The 16,824-nt window shown below is 44.5% G+C and overlaps 1 protein-coding gene across 2 annotated transcripts in view; it reads left to right on the top strand.

The window, feature by feature from the left end:
• Positions 1–16,824, top strand: part of c14h7orf57 (chromosome 14 C7orf57 homolog) — a 70,733-nt gene that overhangs the window by 46,967 nt on the left and 6,942 nt on the right. For both annotated transcript variants that reach the window (XM_078228332.1, XM_078228333.1), the window contains 2 exons: positions 7,072–7,187; positions 14,639–14,789. In XM_078228332.1, coding sequence (XP_078084458.1) covers positions 7,072–7,187; positions 14,639–14,789 — 267 coding nt within the window. The remainder of the gene's footprint in view (positions 1–7,071; positions 7,188–14,638; positions 14,790–16,824) is intronic.

Here is a 16,824-nt window from a genome sequence, read left to right as displayed (position 1 = left end):
TGCTCTTTTGTGTCAAGAGGAACCGTTAGTCCCAGTAGATGTCTGAAGATTTTCACCCATGTAGTTACACTGTGGAGGAGAATAGAGCTGGCTCAGGCCTTCTTGTTTCAGCCTCTCGAGTTTCCAAATGCAAGCAAGTTCCACTAGGAGATAAGGATTCCTAGCTGGATACAGATAACCACACTTTTTCAGGCAAACCAAGGGCAGCACTAGTCAGGCAGCTTTCCTCCTTCTTTGGTTATTTCCCAACTGAGTTCAAACAACAAATTGAAAGCCGAAAGTTCATCTTCATCATGTTATCACCAGGGGCTTTGCCTTGAAAACAGTTTTTTTTCCCAGCCACTAAAGTAATTACTGTTCAAATAAACAAAGAGCTCTGCTCCTCGAATACCATGCTGGTCAGGTGATTTCTTGGAAAAGGAATGCCTATTCCCAGTGTAATGGTGAACTTATGACTTGTTTTTTAAAAAATCCAAGTGTCTGAATAACACGATGCCTTTCAAATTAAAAAAAAATACAGTTCCTGAAGATATAATTCTCCCAACGCACAGGTACACTTTTTCTTCTTCATCTCAATCTTTATCTCTTTTGTCATCCAGGGAGATCTAGACTTTAAAAAATATTTCCTGGGATGTGGGTGTCACTGGCTAGGCCATCATTTATTGCCCTTCTCTAATTGCTCTTGAGAAGGTGGTAACTCACCTTCTTGAATCACTGCAGGCTACATGGTGCAGGTACACCCACAGTGCTGTTAGAAAGGGAGTTCCAGGATTTAAACCAAGTGACAGGATGATATGTGGCTTGGAGGGGAACTTGCAGGTGGTGGTGGTCCCATGCAAATGATGTTTTCTCCTTCGAAATGATAGTAGTCATGGGTTTGGAAGGTGCTGTCAAAGGATCCTTGTTGACTTACTGCAGTACATCTTGTAAATGTTGCACACTGCTGCCACTGTGCGCTGCTGGTAGAGGAAGTGAATGTTTAAGATGGTGGATGAGGTGCCAATTAAGCAAGTAGCTTTGTCCTGTATCGTATCCAGCTTCTGTGTATTTTTGGAGCTGCATTCATCCAGGCATGTGGAGAATATTCAATCAGACTCCTGACTTGAGCCTTGTAGATGAAAGACAGACTTTGGGGAGTCAGGAGGTGAGTTACTCACTGCAGGATTCCCGGCATCTGATCCACTCTTATAGCCATAATATTTGTTCAGTTCCTGATCAATGGTAACCCCTAGGCTGTTGATAGTGGCGGATTCAATAATGGTGATGCCATTGAGTGTCAATAGGAAATGGCTAGATTCTCTCTTGCTGGAGGTGGTCAATGCCTGGCACCTGTATGGTGCAAATGTTAATAACCATTTATCACACCAGGCCTGAATATTGTCCCGGTCTTGCCGCATATGGACATGGACCGGTTCAGTATCTGGGAGCCATGAATAGTGCCTTTCCCCTTCATAGGAATATACTTTGATTATGCCCAAACTCTCTGTTCCTTAAAAGTATCCCATTGTTCAGTTATAGTCTTACCTACTCACACTGTAAAGGCACAGGAGTTTCTAATACCATGCTTTTGGGAGAAAAGTGGGGTGAACCTTAAAGGCAAAGGAAACAAAAGTGTCATGTCCTGAAGGAATTTTTGAATATGAAGCTTTGTTTCTTAGGCGTGGTTCATTCTGATATACGAAGAGCTCATGCAAGTGTCCTAAAGTATACTGACAACTTGCAAACATTTTAGAGTGCAGGTAATTTTTTTTCCAAAACAAATGTTTGAAACTCTGCATGTTTCAATTCGGTGTTTCAAAGAAAAAGATATATTGCAGAAATTGACATTAACAAATAATGTTCAACACATTCTTAAGACATCCCTGTCTTAGTTCTAACAGAAGTTTATTTATAACACCTTGATTAGCATAGCTGACAGAGAATTTGCATATGAGCATGTTTAACATTCATCCCAAAGTAATTTCTACTCAATCAAAGCTTTTGTAAATATCATTTGAAATGCACTGAGTTAAGGCACAAATCAAGAGTGTGATGGAATACTTTCCACTTGTCTGGATGTTTGCAACTCCAACAACACTCAAGACGCTCAACACAATCCAGGACAAAGCAGTCTGCTTGATTTTCACCCCGTCCATCATCTTAAGCATTCACCCTATCGAGCAGTCACAACCGTGTGTACAATCTGCAAGATGCACTGCAACAACTCACCAAGGCCCCTTCAACAGCATCTTTCAAAGCCACAGCCCCTATAACCTTGATGGACAAGGAAAACAAATGCATGGGAGCACCACCACAAGCAAGCTCCTCCCGCCAAACCACACACTATCCTGACTTGGACCTACATTGCCGTTCCGTTACTCTTGCTGGGTCAGAATGCTGAAACCTCCTCCCAGACAACACTGTGGGTCTACCTACACCACATAGAATCATAGAATACTTACAGTGCAGAAGGAGGCCATTCAGCCCATGAGCCTGCACCGACAACAATCCCAGCCAGGCCCTTTCCCCGTAACCCACATATTTACCCTACGAATCTCCCTGACATCCCCCTAACACTAAGGTGCAATTTAGCATGGCCAATCAACCTAAGCCGCACACTTTTGGACTGTGGGAGGAAACTGGAGCACTCGGAGGAAACCCATGCAGACACTGGGAGAATTTGCAAATTCCACGCAGTCACCCAAGCTGGGAATCGAACCCGGGTCCCTGGCACTGTGAGGCAGCAGTGCTAACCACTGTGCCACCGTGCTGCCCCATGGACTGCAGCGATTCAAAAAGGCAGCGCAACACCTTCTCAGGGGAAATTAAGGATGGGCAACGTTGGTTTTCATTCAAACCCTGACACCTGACATTCTGCCATTTTTGGGGAAATTCCGCCGGATGGATGGGATTTTCCAGCCACGCTCGCCCCAAAATGGGAAAATCCTGCCCAAGGTCAATGGACATTTGCACAGTCCGCCCCCCTCCTGCTCTGATTCCCGTGGCAGGCGGAATGAGAAAATGCCCCCCCACAATGTTTTTCTGCAGTATTTTCTTTTCACGACTGATCTTTCTACCAAAAATGGATTGAGTTAGCACATGATATAGTCAGCTCTGCATGCAGGTGGCCCAAATTTTCCCCCTAATTTAAGTAGCTGCTGGCACATGAGAAAGCTGGATAGAGAGTTTGACCTGTAATACGCATGTCTCGGCAGCAGAAAATCAAGCAAGGCAGCAGTTCTTAAATGTTGCAACCCTAAAGGGTAATTTGCAGCAGCAACCGAAACGTTGATTAATTGTTCACAATGCCACTGCAGAGATATCTAGACAGCACTGCATCGTTAAGTTGGTGGGTCTGCTGGATGAGAAACACCAAGTGAGGTCATTTTTGTGATGAAGGCTATCGTCCAGTAACAACACAGGAGCAAGCTGCATGAAGGTTGGTGCGTGGGCACTGGCAGCTTCTCAGGCAGCATTTCCAGACCTCACATCTAGTAAATGTCAATGACGCACCCTTAGTGACACAGTCACTGGGTATTTTGGTGCAGTTAGGAATAGAGGACACAGGCGGACACTCCTAAGCACTTACAGTGGCAGCGTGGCCCCATGGACTTTCAGTACTTGTATTTTTATATGCAGCTGGCTCAATTTTTCCGTCAAGAGGATGTTGTGACATAAACAGGAGAACAGTATGGTTCTCTGGCTGATTGCATAACCATTTTTATTTGTATTAATAGTTCATGCCCGAGCAGGTACCTTTTATTAGTAGAACACTGTATCCATGGAGCTGTGTTGAACAAATATTTTTGTTAAGGAAGAGCTCTGCGTAATTCTTGGCATGTGTCAATGTCTATCAATTTCTCAATTTTTACAGCCTGCCTATTAATCCACCCTCTGTTCACTGAAATTGCTGTTAGCTGCAAGATCTGAAAATAGCAATACATGTGCATCTGGATAACAAATCCTGTTTTGATAAGTTTGGGCCCACTGTTCTTTCTTCATTCCATAAGGACAGGCTTTGTTTATTAGTATATTTTTACGGTAAAGTGTGGAACTATAAAGCCAATCTTTGATTGTGCTTCAACTAAAAAGCAATCATAAGAAACAAAACAGAAAGGTGTATGGAGGAGAAATGTGTTTGTATAAGCAGCTACGCAGAGTTATTTTAATTCCCCAGGGTCCAGTAGCACAGTGCACAGCTGGTGCAGTATTTGTCAATGATAGAAACAAAGCAATGTGAGCAGGTGTCCGTAGACAGGATGCGGTATAATGTGAAAAACAAGAAAAGAAAGAACTTGGCAAGTGTTCGCATCTCTGCATCAGATGGTCATTAGTCCAAGTCACACTCCAGTTACTTGGGCATATACTCTAGGCTAACATCCAGTGCAATACTGAAGGAGTGCTTTACTGTCAGAAGTACCATTTTTCCAATGAGAAGTTAAATCAAGTCTGCCATCTCAGGTAGAAATAAAAGATTCCACGGTACCATTGGATGAAGAGCAGGGGAGATGTCCTGCCCACCATTATCCCTGAACCAACATCATTAAAAAGGATTTGGTGGCCATTTACCTCAATGCTGATGTAAAATGCTGCTATGCACAGATTTACTGGCATGTTTCCCTACATTACAATGGTGGCTACACTTCGAAAGTGCTTCAATGACTGTGTAGCTCTGTGGGACATCCTGAGAATGTGGAAGACGGTGTATAGGAAAATGGGAAGAGGATTCAATCATTAAGCCCCTTAAGCCTGTTCCTCCATTCAATTAGATCATGTCTATTTCAATTTACCAATATTTATTCCATCTTCCTTTATATCATTACCTAACAAAAATCTATCAACCTCAGACCTGAAAATTTCAAATGACCCAGTACACACAGCCTTCCGGAGAAGCGAATTTCAAATTTACACTCCAATATCTTCCAAGAGGTGTTTTCTGCTTTCATTCCTCCATTCCACCTTGTACCCCTCACCACCCTGATGCGCGATTAAATAACTCGGGAGGCTGGATCGTACCCGGGAAATAAAGGCTTTTATTAGTAACAAGAATGGAGCATACTGCTTAACAATACAATCCCAGACTAAAGGGTCACTAGGAAGTGCAGTGACCTTTATACTCCTACAGGTAGGCGGAGCCAACCGGAATGTACCACAGAACAATACCAACAGGTAGAACACCCCAACCCTAACCCCAACAGTGACAACAGTAACATATGTACAAGTACCCATAGTGCTAACCATCTATGGTTCAGTACCCGTAGTGGTAACCATCTATGGTTCACCACACACCCCAGAAAAAAAATCTCTTTACCACCTTCTCACATCCATGAAGATGTTTAAAGCAATAGATTAGTTCACCTCTTAACCTTTTAAATTCAAAAGAATACAAATATGATTTATGCAATCTGTCCCCGTAACTTAATTCTTTAAACCATGATGTCATGCAAGTTCATTCTTTATCTCTTCAGGACCTTCCAAAGTTCTTTTATTCATTTGTGGGACATGAGCGTCGCTGGCAAGGCCAGCATTTGTTGCCCATCCCTAGTTGCCCTTGAACTGAGTGGCTTGCTCAGCTATTTCAGGGGGCAGTTGAGAGTCAACCATATTGCTGTGGCTCTGGAGTCACATGTAGACCAAACTAGGTAAGGACGTCACATTTCCTCCCCTAAAGGGCATTAGTGAACCAGATGGGTTTTTTCCAACAATCGACAATGGTTTCACGGTCATCATTTAGACTTTTAATTCCAGATTTTTTTATTGAATTCAAATTCCACCATCTGCTGTGGCTAATGAAATTCTTTTGAAGAGTAGTCATTGTTATGCAGACAAACCCAGCATGATATCTGTGCAGGCATCTGAAAACATAAAATGAGTTGAATCATGATAAATGTGGACTAGTCCACAAACAACTCCCTTACTGTTCTTCAAATAATGCAGTCAGATCTTTTGTGTCCCCTTTACTAGTCGGTCGGGAGTTCAGTTTAATGGTTCATCGAGAGGCTGCACCTCCAACAGTTCAGGGCTCCTGTAATATTTACTGAATTTCCATTCACCCAGACTATGAGGCTAAGTTGCAAAATAGGTCTTGAAACCACAGTCGGCTGGCTCAGTATGAAAGCGCTATACTCGGTTATGCTGAGGGGTGTGGATATTGATGCACGAACAATGTGACCAACTGTAATGACCATATGTGTACCAATATAAAAAGGAAAGAAGATTGTTGGAGTCTGAACTGGTAAGGTGGAGCTATTTATTCCTAGATCCACAAACTCGACAGTTATTTTCCTGAACTGCGCAATTATGGTGAGAGGTCAGCACCTGGAGGAAGTCCGTCCACGATATTGACCACGTCTCTGATCCATGATCCATAGCCCGTCTTCCATATCCATGCACACAAATGGGAAAATGTACTGTTGGGGCCGGGGTGCCTGAGGGAAGCCTATGGAATGATTTGTGATTTGAAAATGAGCCACTTCCAATAGAATATAGCTGATCTCCTGTGATTTAATGAATAGTTGATTCACAGAAAAAAAATGATTAGATATTACTAACCCAGAACTTGAGTGCGGTCCAGGTTAAACATTCTCTGTCTGCCAATAAGTATCAATATCCAGTTTCTAGAATTTTAGTAATTTCTAAAACAATATGTTTGCGCCGGGGTTGGGAGGGGGAGGGTGGGGGCACGATGGCGCAGTGGTGGTGCTGTACAAGATGCTGTTTCGGACAGTCGGTTCAGACTTGATGGGCCAGATTGCCTCCTTTCTTCTGCACTGTAGGGATTCTATGATTCCTCAGTTGGCTGGGTTGCTGGTGTGGATCAGACTGGTGTCATCAGCTGACAGATTGATGGTTTCCATTTAAATCCAACATGATGTTATGTAGCAATATGATCAAACTTTCGTGTAATACTGTCAAATAGATTGAAATATCTATTACTTTGTTACATGATTTTATTTAAGAAACGATGCTTCCAAAATATCGTCTGAGATGTATGTGAATTAGTTTCCCATTAACTACAGTTTGTAAGCTGTGCCCTGGCTAGTCAAATCTTTTGGATTGTAATATACTTTATTTGATTTTGCTAAATTACAGATATTCACGCAGAAAGGAACCACCAGTCAGCATGCAGAAGTTGCTTAGTTTTGGCTATGCGGATGATTGGTTTTCGGAACGTAAGGATGTAAAGAACAGCAAAGAGCAAAGTATTGGTACTGTACTATTTTTCCTTATTAGTTCACAGGATGTGGACTTTTCTGGCAAGGGCAGCATTTATTTCCCATCCCAAATTGTTGAGAAGGTGGAGGTGAGACACCTTGTTGACAGCTCAGTTCATGTGGTGTAGGCACATCCACAATGCTGTTAGAAAGGGAGTTCCAAGACTTTGTCCCAGGAAGGAATAGTGATATAGTTCGAAGTCAGGATGGTGTGTGACTTGGGGGCAGTCTTTCAGTTTGGGTTGTTCCCATGTGTTTGTTGCCCTTGTTCTTCTAGGTGGTAGAGGTAGAGGTTTGGAAGGTGCTGTTGAAGGAGCCTTGATGAGTTGCTGCAGTGCATCTTGTAGATGGTACACTGTGCGTTGGTGGTAAGGGAATTGAAATTTTAAAGTGGTTGATAGAGTACCAATCAAATGGGCTGCTTTGTCTTTGATGGCTTCAAACTTCTTGAGTGTTGGAGTTGCACTTATTCAGGCAAGTGGAGAGTATTCGATCTGACTTGTGCCTTGTAGATGGTGGACGGACTTTAGGGAGTCAGGAGGTGAGTTACTTGCTGCGGAATTCCCACCTCTGACCTGCTCTTGTAGCCATGGTATTTATATGGTTGGTCCAGTTCAGTTCCTGGTCAATGGTAACCCCAGGGGATTCAGCGCTGTAACACCATTGAATGTCAAAAGGAGATGGTTAGATTTTCTCTTGTTGGAGATGGTCACCGTCTGGAACTTGTGTAGCACGAATGTTACTTGCTACTTATCAGCACAAACCTGAATGTTGTCCACGTCTTGCTGCATATGGACTGTAATTCAGCACTCCAAAAGCCTTTAGGCAATAAAACCAATAGTGTAATATTTGATGACCTTAATGCTACTGTATATCATGCATTGCCACCCTGTAATATCGAGCTTGGGTGCCTAAGGCCAGAAGAATGGTACCATGAGAAAAAAAGGATGATACCATAGGTCTTCATGGCAATGTCTTGGGATCCATAAGGTGGGCCCTCCTTAGAATCCTGGCTGAGCAATGTCCCACCACAGTCTGTCATCCTGCTCGCTCACTTCCAAATAACCAAAGGATAGACGGATTCCAAGTGATACATCTATCCTGTAGAAACAAATGGAGATGCCAGTCACTAATCACCAGAAAAAAAGCAAGAATCACTGAATTGTTATGGGGTAGCTGCCCTTATCTGTGGCTGGAGTAATTTAACTGTGTACACCTCCTCCTGGTACTAGGAAATTCAGCATTTTATAAACATAAGTTTGTGCCCAATGCAATTGGAGTGCAGACCTGTCCTAATGGACTCCAGCTGTTTTTCTTTCATGTTGCACCTATAATTTAGGCACAACTTCTGGCAAATCACTCTCTATTTTCTTGCACTAATGACGAGTATCAGTCAGAAATACAACTTCAAGGTTCTGAGGATGAAAAACACTTTTTACAATAAGTGTTTAAGAACATCCTAAACTGTTAAAAAATAATGGAAACTGACATAATGGGCTCTATTTTACCATTTTGATTCTAAGTGCTGGGTGGACTTGAAACTGGGAGTGTTTTGGATCCGACTTTTAGACCCGTTCTCAGGCATCTCCTTACGTACTCTGCCTGCAGAAATATCAGCGATTCCGAATTGCACTACAGAAGCCTGTGGGTGGGGCTTACCGCGCCCAAAACCCTGCAGCTTCCATCAGCGCCTCCAACTGCGCATGCACAGACAAAAAATCATAGAATGTTGCTCCCTGCCACATCGCTCCTGGGCCGGATAATGCCTTCTCCCGGCCCCCACAGACATTGCCCCATCCCCCCAACATTACTGACCCCCTTACAACCCCCCCCCCCCCAACCACCACCCAGAGCGATCGCAAACCCTTCTCCCCCTTCCCCTCCACTGTCTCAGGCAGAGTGGTAGTGGACCCCCCCTTTCCTCCACTGATCTCAGGCACAGTGGGTAAACTCTCAGGCAGAAAGGGGTAATTATGAGTGGGAGGCCAGTTTGTTGCTGTCGGTGTCGGATGTGGGAGTTCATGGAGTCGCCTAGCCTCCCGGAAGTCCATATCTGCACCAGGTGCGTCGAACTGCAGCTCCTGAGAGACCGCGTTAGGGAACTGGAGCTGTGGCTCGATGACCTTAGTCTAGTCAGGGAAAATGAGAAGTTAATAAAGAGAAGTTATAGGCAGGTCGATACACCAGGGCCACGAGAGGAAGAAACGTGCGTCACAGTTAGGAAGGGTAAAGGTCACGTACCAGAGAGTACCCCGGTGGTTGTCCACCTTAACAGTAAGGGATGGGTGACAGACAGGAGAGAGGAGGGGAGAGAGCAGTCAGTGATGGGATCCCCCGTGGTTGTCCCCCTCCAAAATAAGTATACCGTTTTGGATACTGTGGGGGGGGGGGATGACCCTCCAGGGGTAAGCCACAGTGACCAGGTCACTGGCACGGAATTGGGCTCTGTGGCTCAGAAGGGAAAGAGGGGGACTAGGAGAGCAATAGAAGTGGGGGATGCAATAGTTAGAGGCACAGACAGGTGGTTCTGTGGGCGCGAACGAGATTCCAGGATGGTAGTCTGCCTCCTTGGTGCTGGGGTCCTGGATGTCTCTGAGCGGGTAGGAAGCATCCTAAAAGGGGCGGGTAACCAGACAGACATCATTGTCCACATTGGTGCAAATGACGTAGGCAGAAAGAGCAGGGAGGTCCTGCGAGAGCAATTCAAGGAGTTGGGTAGTAGGCTAAAAAGCAGGGCCTCGAGGGTAGCAATCTCTGGACTACTCCCAGTGCCACGTGCTAGTGAGGCTAGGAACAGGGAGATTGTACAGCTGAACGCGTGGCTAAAGGACTGGTGCAGGAGGGAGGGTTTCAAATTTGTGGATCACTGGGAAGTCTTCAAGAGAGGATGGCACCTGTACAAGAAGGACGGGTTACACCTAAACTGGAGGGGCACGACTATCCTAGCTGGGAGTTTTGCTAGTGCGGTTCGGGTGGGTTTAAACTAATGTGGCAGGGGGGAGGGGATCACAACAATAGGTCAATAAGCATAGAGGCTGGGGACGAGGTTGGGGCCAAGACAAGGCTATCTAAGAGGAAGAGCATTCTGGAGGAGGATGACCTCAGTGGGCCTGGAGGTCTGGAGTTCATCTGCTTCAATGCAAGGAGCGTCACGGGCAAGACAGACGAGTTTAGAGCCTTAATGCTTGCGCGGAACTTGGATGTGGTTGCAGTGACGGAGACTTGGTTAAAAGAAGGACAGGACTAGCAGCTGAATATTCCGGGATATAAGGTGTTTTAGGCGAGACAGAGAAGGGGCTAGGAGAGGTGGGGGAGTAGCAATGCTGGTTAGGGAGCATATTACAGCGGTAGAGAGGGTGGACAATTTGGAAGGGTCAGGTAACGAGTCGCTGTGGGTGGAGCTCAGAAACAGGAAGGGCGCAGTCACTATGCTGGGGGTATACTATAGGCCTCCCAGCAGCCCACGGGAAGTTGAGGAACAGATATGTAAGGAGATTCTGGACAGGTGCAGAAAAAATAGGCTTGTTGTAGTGGGAGACTTTAATTTCCCTTGTATAGACTGGAAATCGCTTAGGGCTGGGGGCCTGGATGGGGAAGAATTTATAAAATGCATATAGGAAGGTTCTTTGGAACAATATGTTGACAGTCCAACTAGAGAGCGGGGCTATACTGGACCTAGTACTGGGGAATGAGCCCGGTCAGGTCATCAAAGTTTCAGTCGGGGAACATGTGGCAAATAGTGACCACAATTGTGTAAACTTTAGGATAGTAATGGAAAAAGATGAGTGTTGTCCTATGGGTAAGGTGCTGAATTGGGGGAAGGCTAACTACAGCCGGATTAGGCAGGATTTGGTGGCTGTTGATTGGGAGAGGCTGTTCGAGGGTAAATCCACATCTGGCATGTGGGAGTCTTTTAAGGAGCAGTTGATAGGACTGCAGGACAGGCAGGACTGCCTGTAAAGAGGAAGGATAGGAAAGGTAGGATTCGGGAGCCATGGATAACCAGTGAAATTGTGGGTCTAATCAAAAAGAAAAAAGAGGCATACATGAGGTCCAGGCAGCTAAAAACAGATGGAGCACTGGAGGAATACAGAGAAAGTAGAAGAGAACTCAAACAGGGAGTTAGAAGGGCAAAAAGGGGTCACGAAATGTCCTTGGCAGACAGGATTAAGGAGAATCCTAAGGCATTTTATACATACGTTAGGAACAAGAGGGTTGTTAGGGAAAGAATCGGACCTCTCAGGGACAAAGGAGGGGAATTATGCTTAGAACCAAAGGAAGTAGGAGAGATCCTAAACGAATACTTTGCATCAGTATTCACAAAGAAGAGGGATACGTTGATTGGTAGTGTCTCAGAGAGATGTGTTGACCCGTTAGAAAAAATCTCAATTACAAGGGAGTAAGTGTTAGGTTTTTTAGGAAACATTAAGACAGACAAATCCCCAGGGCCAGATGGCATCTATCCTAGACTCCTCAGGGAGGCAAGAGATGAAATTGCTGGGCCTCTAACAGAAATCTTTGTCTCTTCACTGGACACAGGTGAGGTCCCAGAGGATTGGAGGATAGCAAATGTGGTCCAGTTATTTAAGAAGGGTAGCAAGGATAACCCGGGTAATTATAGGCCGGTGTGCCTGACGTCCGTGGTAGGGAAACTGTTGGAGAAGATTCTTAGAGCTAGGATATATGCGCATTTAGAACTGAATAATCTCATTAGCGATAGACAGCATGGTTTTGTACAAGGGAGGTCATGCCTCACAAATTTGGTTGAGTTTTTTGAGGAGGTGACAAAAGCAATTGACAAGGGAAGGGCCGTGGATGTCGTCTACATAGATTTTAGTAAAGCATTTGACAAGGTCCCTCATGGCAGGCTGGTGCAAAAGGTTAAATATCACAGGATAAAAGGTGAGCTTGCTAGATGGGTGGAGAACTGGCTTAGCCATAGAAGACAGAGGGTAACAGTGGAGGGGTCTTTTTCCGGTTGGAGGTCTGTGACTAGTTGTGTTCCGCAGGGCTCCGTACTGGGACCTCTGCTGTTTGTGATATATATAAATGATTTGGAGGAAGATGTAGCTGGTGTGATCAGTAAGTTTGCGGATGACACAAAGATTGCTGGAGTTGTGGATAGTGATGAACATTGTCAGAGAATACAGCAGGATATAGATAGGCTAGAACATTGGGCGGAGAAATGGCAGATGGAGTTTAATCCAGATAAATGCAAAGTGATGCATTTCGGCAGATCTAATGTAAGGGGGAGCTGTACAATAAATGGCAGAACCATCAGGAATATGGACACACAGATGGACCTGGGTGTACAAGTCCACAGATCCTTAAAGGTGGCAGCACAGGTCGAGAGGGTGGTCAAGAAGGCATATGGCATGCTTGCCTTTATTGGACAGGGCATCGAATATAAAAGTTGGCATATGATGTTGCAGCTGTATAGAACGTTGATTAGGCCACATTTGGAATACTGCGTCCAGTTCTGGTCGCCACACTACCAGAAGGATGTGGAGGCTTTGGAGAGAGTACAGAAAAGGTTTACCAGGATGTTGCCTGGTATGGAGGGTCTTAGCTATGAAGAGAGATTGGGTAAACTGGGGTTGTTCTCCCTGGAAAGACGGAGGATGAGGGGTGACCTAATCGAGGTGTATAAAATTATGAAGGGCATAGATAGGGTGAACAGTGGAAAGCTTTTTCCCAGGTCGGAGATGACGAACACAAGGGGTCACGGGTTCAAGGTGAGGGGGGCATGGTTCAACACAGATGTCAGGGGGATGTATTTTACACAGAGGGTGGTGGAGGCCTGGAATGCACTGCCAAGCAGGGTGATTGAGGCGGACACGCTGGGATCGTTTAAGACTTATCTAGATAGCCACATGAACAGATTGGGAATAGAGGGATACAAACGAATGGTCTAGTTGGGCACATGAGCGGGCAGGCTTGGAGGGCCGAAGGACCTTTTCCTGTGCTGTATTGTTCTTTGTTCTTTGAGTGGCAGCTGACACCCCCTCCCCCCCCACACTGATCTCAAGTAGAGAGCTGGACCCCCCCATCCCCCACCGATTTCAAGTAGAGAGCTGTCGTACGTTAGGCACCTACCTCCTCACTAACTGGAGCGCCCAAATTGGACTTTTGTGGAGCATGTCTGTTTTGTGCCAATTCTGGATGGGCGAACAAGGTGATAAAGGGGGAAGTGCCAATAAACTTGGGCGTGCAGCCCATTAAGTCAATTTAAATGCATGCAAATGCATTTAATTGGCCGTCGCAGCCATTTTCGGGCCTTGGTAAAGGGGGAACCGGTGTGGAGGCGGGCGCAGATTGCGCTACTTGCCTCACGACCAACTTTACCAAGTTTTTGTGCCCGAAAACGGGCGCAATGCGATGGTAAAATCGGGCCCATTATTTACAATTGCAGGTGTTAGAACATTTATAAAAATGTTTTCGCTTTTTAAGATATTCAATTGTCACTACTAAAACCACAATGATGTGAAATATATTTAGCAACTTCCCAATTGACAGAACAGGTCTTGCAGCATATTCAAGGGGCCAGCAGACCCAAGTAGATGAATTTTGCATCTATACATTACCTAATACACAAGTTCCAAAGTTTCATCTGTAAAACATGGTTTTACAGGGGGGCACAGTGGTGCCACTGCTGCCTCACCGCGCCAGGGACCTGGGTTCAATTCCCGGCTTGGGTCACTGTCTGCGCGGAGTCTACATGTTCTCCCTGTGTCTGCGTGGGTTTCCTCCCACAGTCTGAAAGATGTGCGGGTTAGGTGGATTGGCCATGCTAAATTGCCCCTTAGTGTCAGGGGAACCAGCTAGGAAATACATGGAGTTATGGGGATAGGGCCTGAGTGGGGTTGTGGTCAGTACAGACTCGATGGGCCAAATGGCCTTCTTCTGCACTGTAGGATTCTATGATTCTGTGGTGCTCTTTGACAGTAAAAAGAACAACAAGAAACTCCCCTTAAAATGTCTCTTACTGTCCCTGTAAAGATTGCAAACCTTACATCCTCCACAACAGAACAAGCTTCCAGCAAAATGCTCACTCTGGAGTGTGCCTTAATGGGACATACCAGAGTCAGAAAAGGTATAATTGGAAAATTGGCTCAATTGTCACACTCTGTCTGCCTTGTATCAGAAATAGAAATGTTCCAATTTTAAAATCAAATTATTCCCTTCTCTAAATTTAAAAGGATGAAAACATAAGGGGTGGGATTTTCTGGTCCCACCAGCGGTGAGTGTCGTCACGGGCAGGTTGGGAAAACTTGGAGAGCGGCCAAAAGTCGCCGCGCTCCAAGTTTTCCCAACCTGCCCACGATTATTGCAGCACCAGAAAATCCCAGTCAAGGATTCCTGGCGGTATTTAAGTTTAATAGATATCATTGTAAAATGCACAGTTTGCCATGTTTCTCCCTAATCACCAAATCTGGTTTCTTTAGAAAAACATCCAGTTGCTGTGAAAGATGAGATTTTGCCTGAGGAGAATCAACCCATATATAGAGGAAAGAGAATGACGGGCATCCGAGGAAATGGAAAAAATAAAGCGACTGCAGAAAATGATTCTTTCTTCAAAATCTTTGGAGAACACAGGCAAGCTGCAGATTCGTACCTAAAAATCTTTAGAGTGACAAACTACTTCCCTTCCTTGCAAACCTACAGTCTTTATATGGTGTTGAGGGTTAACAGTATATGTTATTTTTAGTTTAGGTCTGCACAGTATGTACCATTTTCCAATCGCCTCTGTCATTCATGACATGAAATTAGCCTGTGGTGACTAACCTGCCAATTTTAACCTTCCTGTGGAGGAAAACCTGTCCTTTGTTTGGTTTCTCCCTCATGCTGGTGGGACAGCATCATGTATACACAGGTGTGTCTTGATGCTAGTTTGTATCGTAGTATTTTGTCAGTGTTGGAAATCTTATTACAAAATAATCGTACTTCCTCAACAAAACCAACCAACTTTTGTTAGCTCTAATACTATTTACAGTTTATCAATGCACAGTATTTTATGGGAAAATCTATGGGGATCTTGTTTTTTGACATGCTTGTGGGCAGGTGCTAATCTCAGCCGGTTTTCTCCCATTGTTTCTTACTTTGGAAGCATATCAGTTTGTCGATTGTACCCAAAATGACTTTGTTATGCTACTCGAGTCCTTTTTCCCTTTTTGGGAAAGGTAGCTCTAGATGCATGGATCTTGGGGGGGGGGGGGGGTTGAACTCTCTCCTAATTTTTAACTGCAATTAACAAGAGGTATTTCATTCCATTTGTGCGTTTACCTATTTTCTTTTCCCCTTTTTGGCCTCCATGCCCAATGAGTGGAGAGGGGATCAAATCTCAGATCTGTGCCAATCTCACCCCCAATCTGAAGATGAAGAATTCTGCAGGAGGGTGCCAGAGTTTTTTTTGCTATTGCCGCTGTTTGATGCCTCCTTATTTTGTCATTTTTAATTAAAAGCCAAGAAATTTGCACTTCAAAAAAATGAATGCATAGAATTTCAACAAATGAGTAAGGCTTCTATTAGGATTTTGCCTAAGTTACAGTGGTGCATCTGGAGAAGCCTCGGGGAAATTCGTCCACCCAAATACAGTTCAATTCTTGTGCCAGACAAGTGAAGGTGTTGTCTTTCACATCAGATATTAAACATGGGCTCTCTCCTCTCCCAGGTGGACATAAAAGAACCATGATCCTATTACAAGGGTGAGCAGGGGAGGTATCCCCAGTGTTTTGACCAATATTTATCTCTCAGTCAGCTTCAGAAAAACAGATTATTTGGTCATTAACACATTACTGTTTGGGGGGGGGGGTGTGTGCAAATTGGCTGCCATCTTTCCTCCATCAGAATTGACTACGTTTCAAAAGTACGTCATTTGCTGTAAAGTTTTGGGACATCCTGAGGTGATAAAGGCATTTTAAAGTAGCGTGCCATGCATGATTGAAGGTGGTGGATCACAGCAAAGGGTCAGTCACCAGTCTCCCAGCTTTGGAACTGTTACATTCTATTTATCCCCCCACCAAAGTGGCAGCAGTGTGTACCATCTTCAAGATGCACATTCTTTCTTTCTATGTTGAGAATATAGAAATCTTTCTACAGTAAGTTTCAGAAACTTCCTGCTGCCCTATGAGAAACATTCCACTTAAATGCTGCCACTCAAAAAGGTTTTCATCAGACCTGGGCTGCCTGTACGTTGAGTGGCCAGGAAGGGAAACCCCGCCATCCTAAACATCCTGGCCTTTATTCCATACCTTACGTTGAGTGGAAGATGACGAAACATGTTCACATTGGTCTATTAATTGCACTGAAAGCAACAAAATGGAAGATTCATTTATACAGCCTTTAGATATTGACTTCAGATTGTCACCTCACCTCAGATGTAACACAGTCTTTAACTAATTTCTGCTCCACATTTAAAACTTAACCTCAATTTGCATTTCTTCTATCTAATTATCTTTTATGCAAATTCAATAATTGGAATTCAAACTGTAACTTGGTCATATGCAAATGTTTTAGGCTGCAAATGGTGAAGAAAAACAATCGAACTGCTTCAAATTATTTTTGGAAAAATCATCATCTATCTTTCATTTCTCTCAGCATCCCCATCCCCTACCCTGAAAACAAGCTCAAT

The sequence above is a fragment of the Mustelus asterias genome, chromosome 14, assembly GCF_964213995.1.
Source record: "Mustelus asterias chromosome 14, sMusAst1.hap1.1, whole genome shotgun sequence".
In the NCBI taxonomy this organism is placed as follows: Eukaryota; Metazoa; Chordata; class Chondrichthyes; order Carcharhiniformes; family Triakidae; genus Mustelus; species Mustelus asterias.
This window is presented reverse-complemented; position numbering and strand designations above follow the sequence as displayed.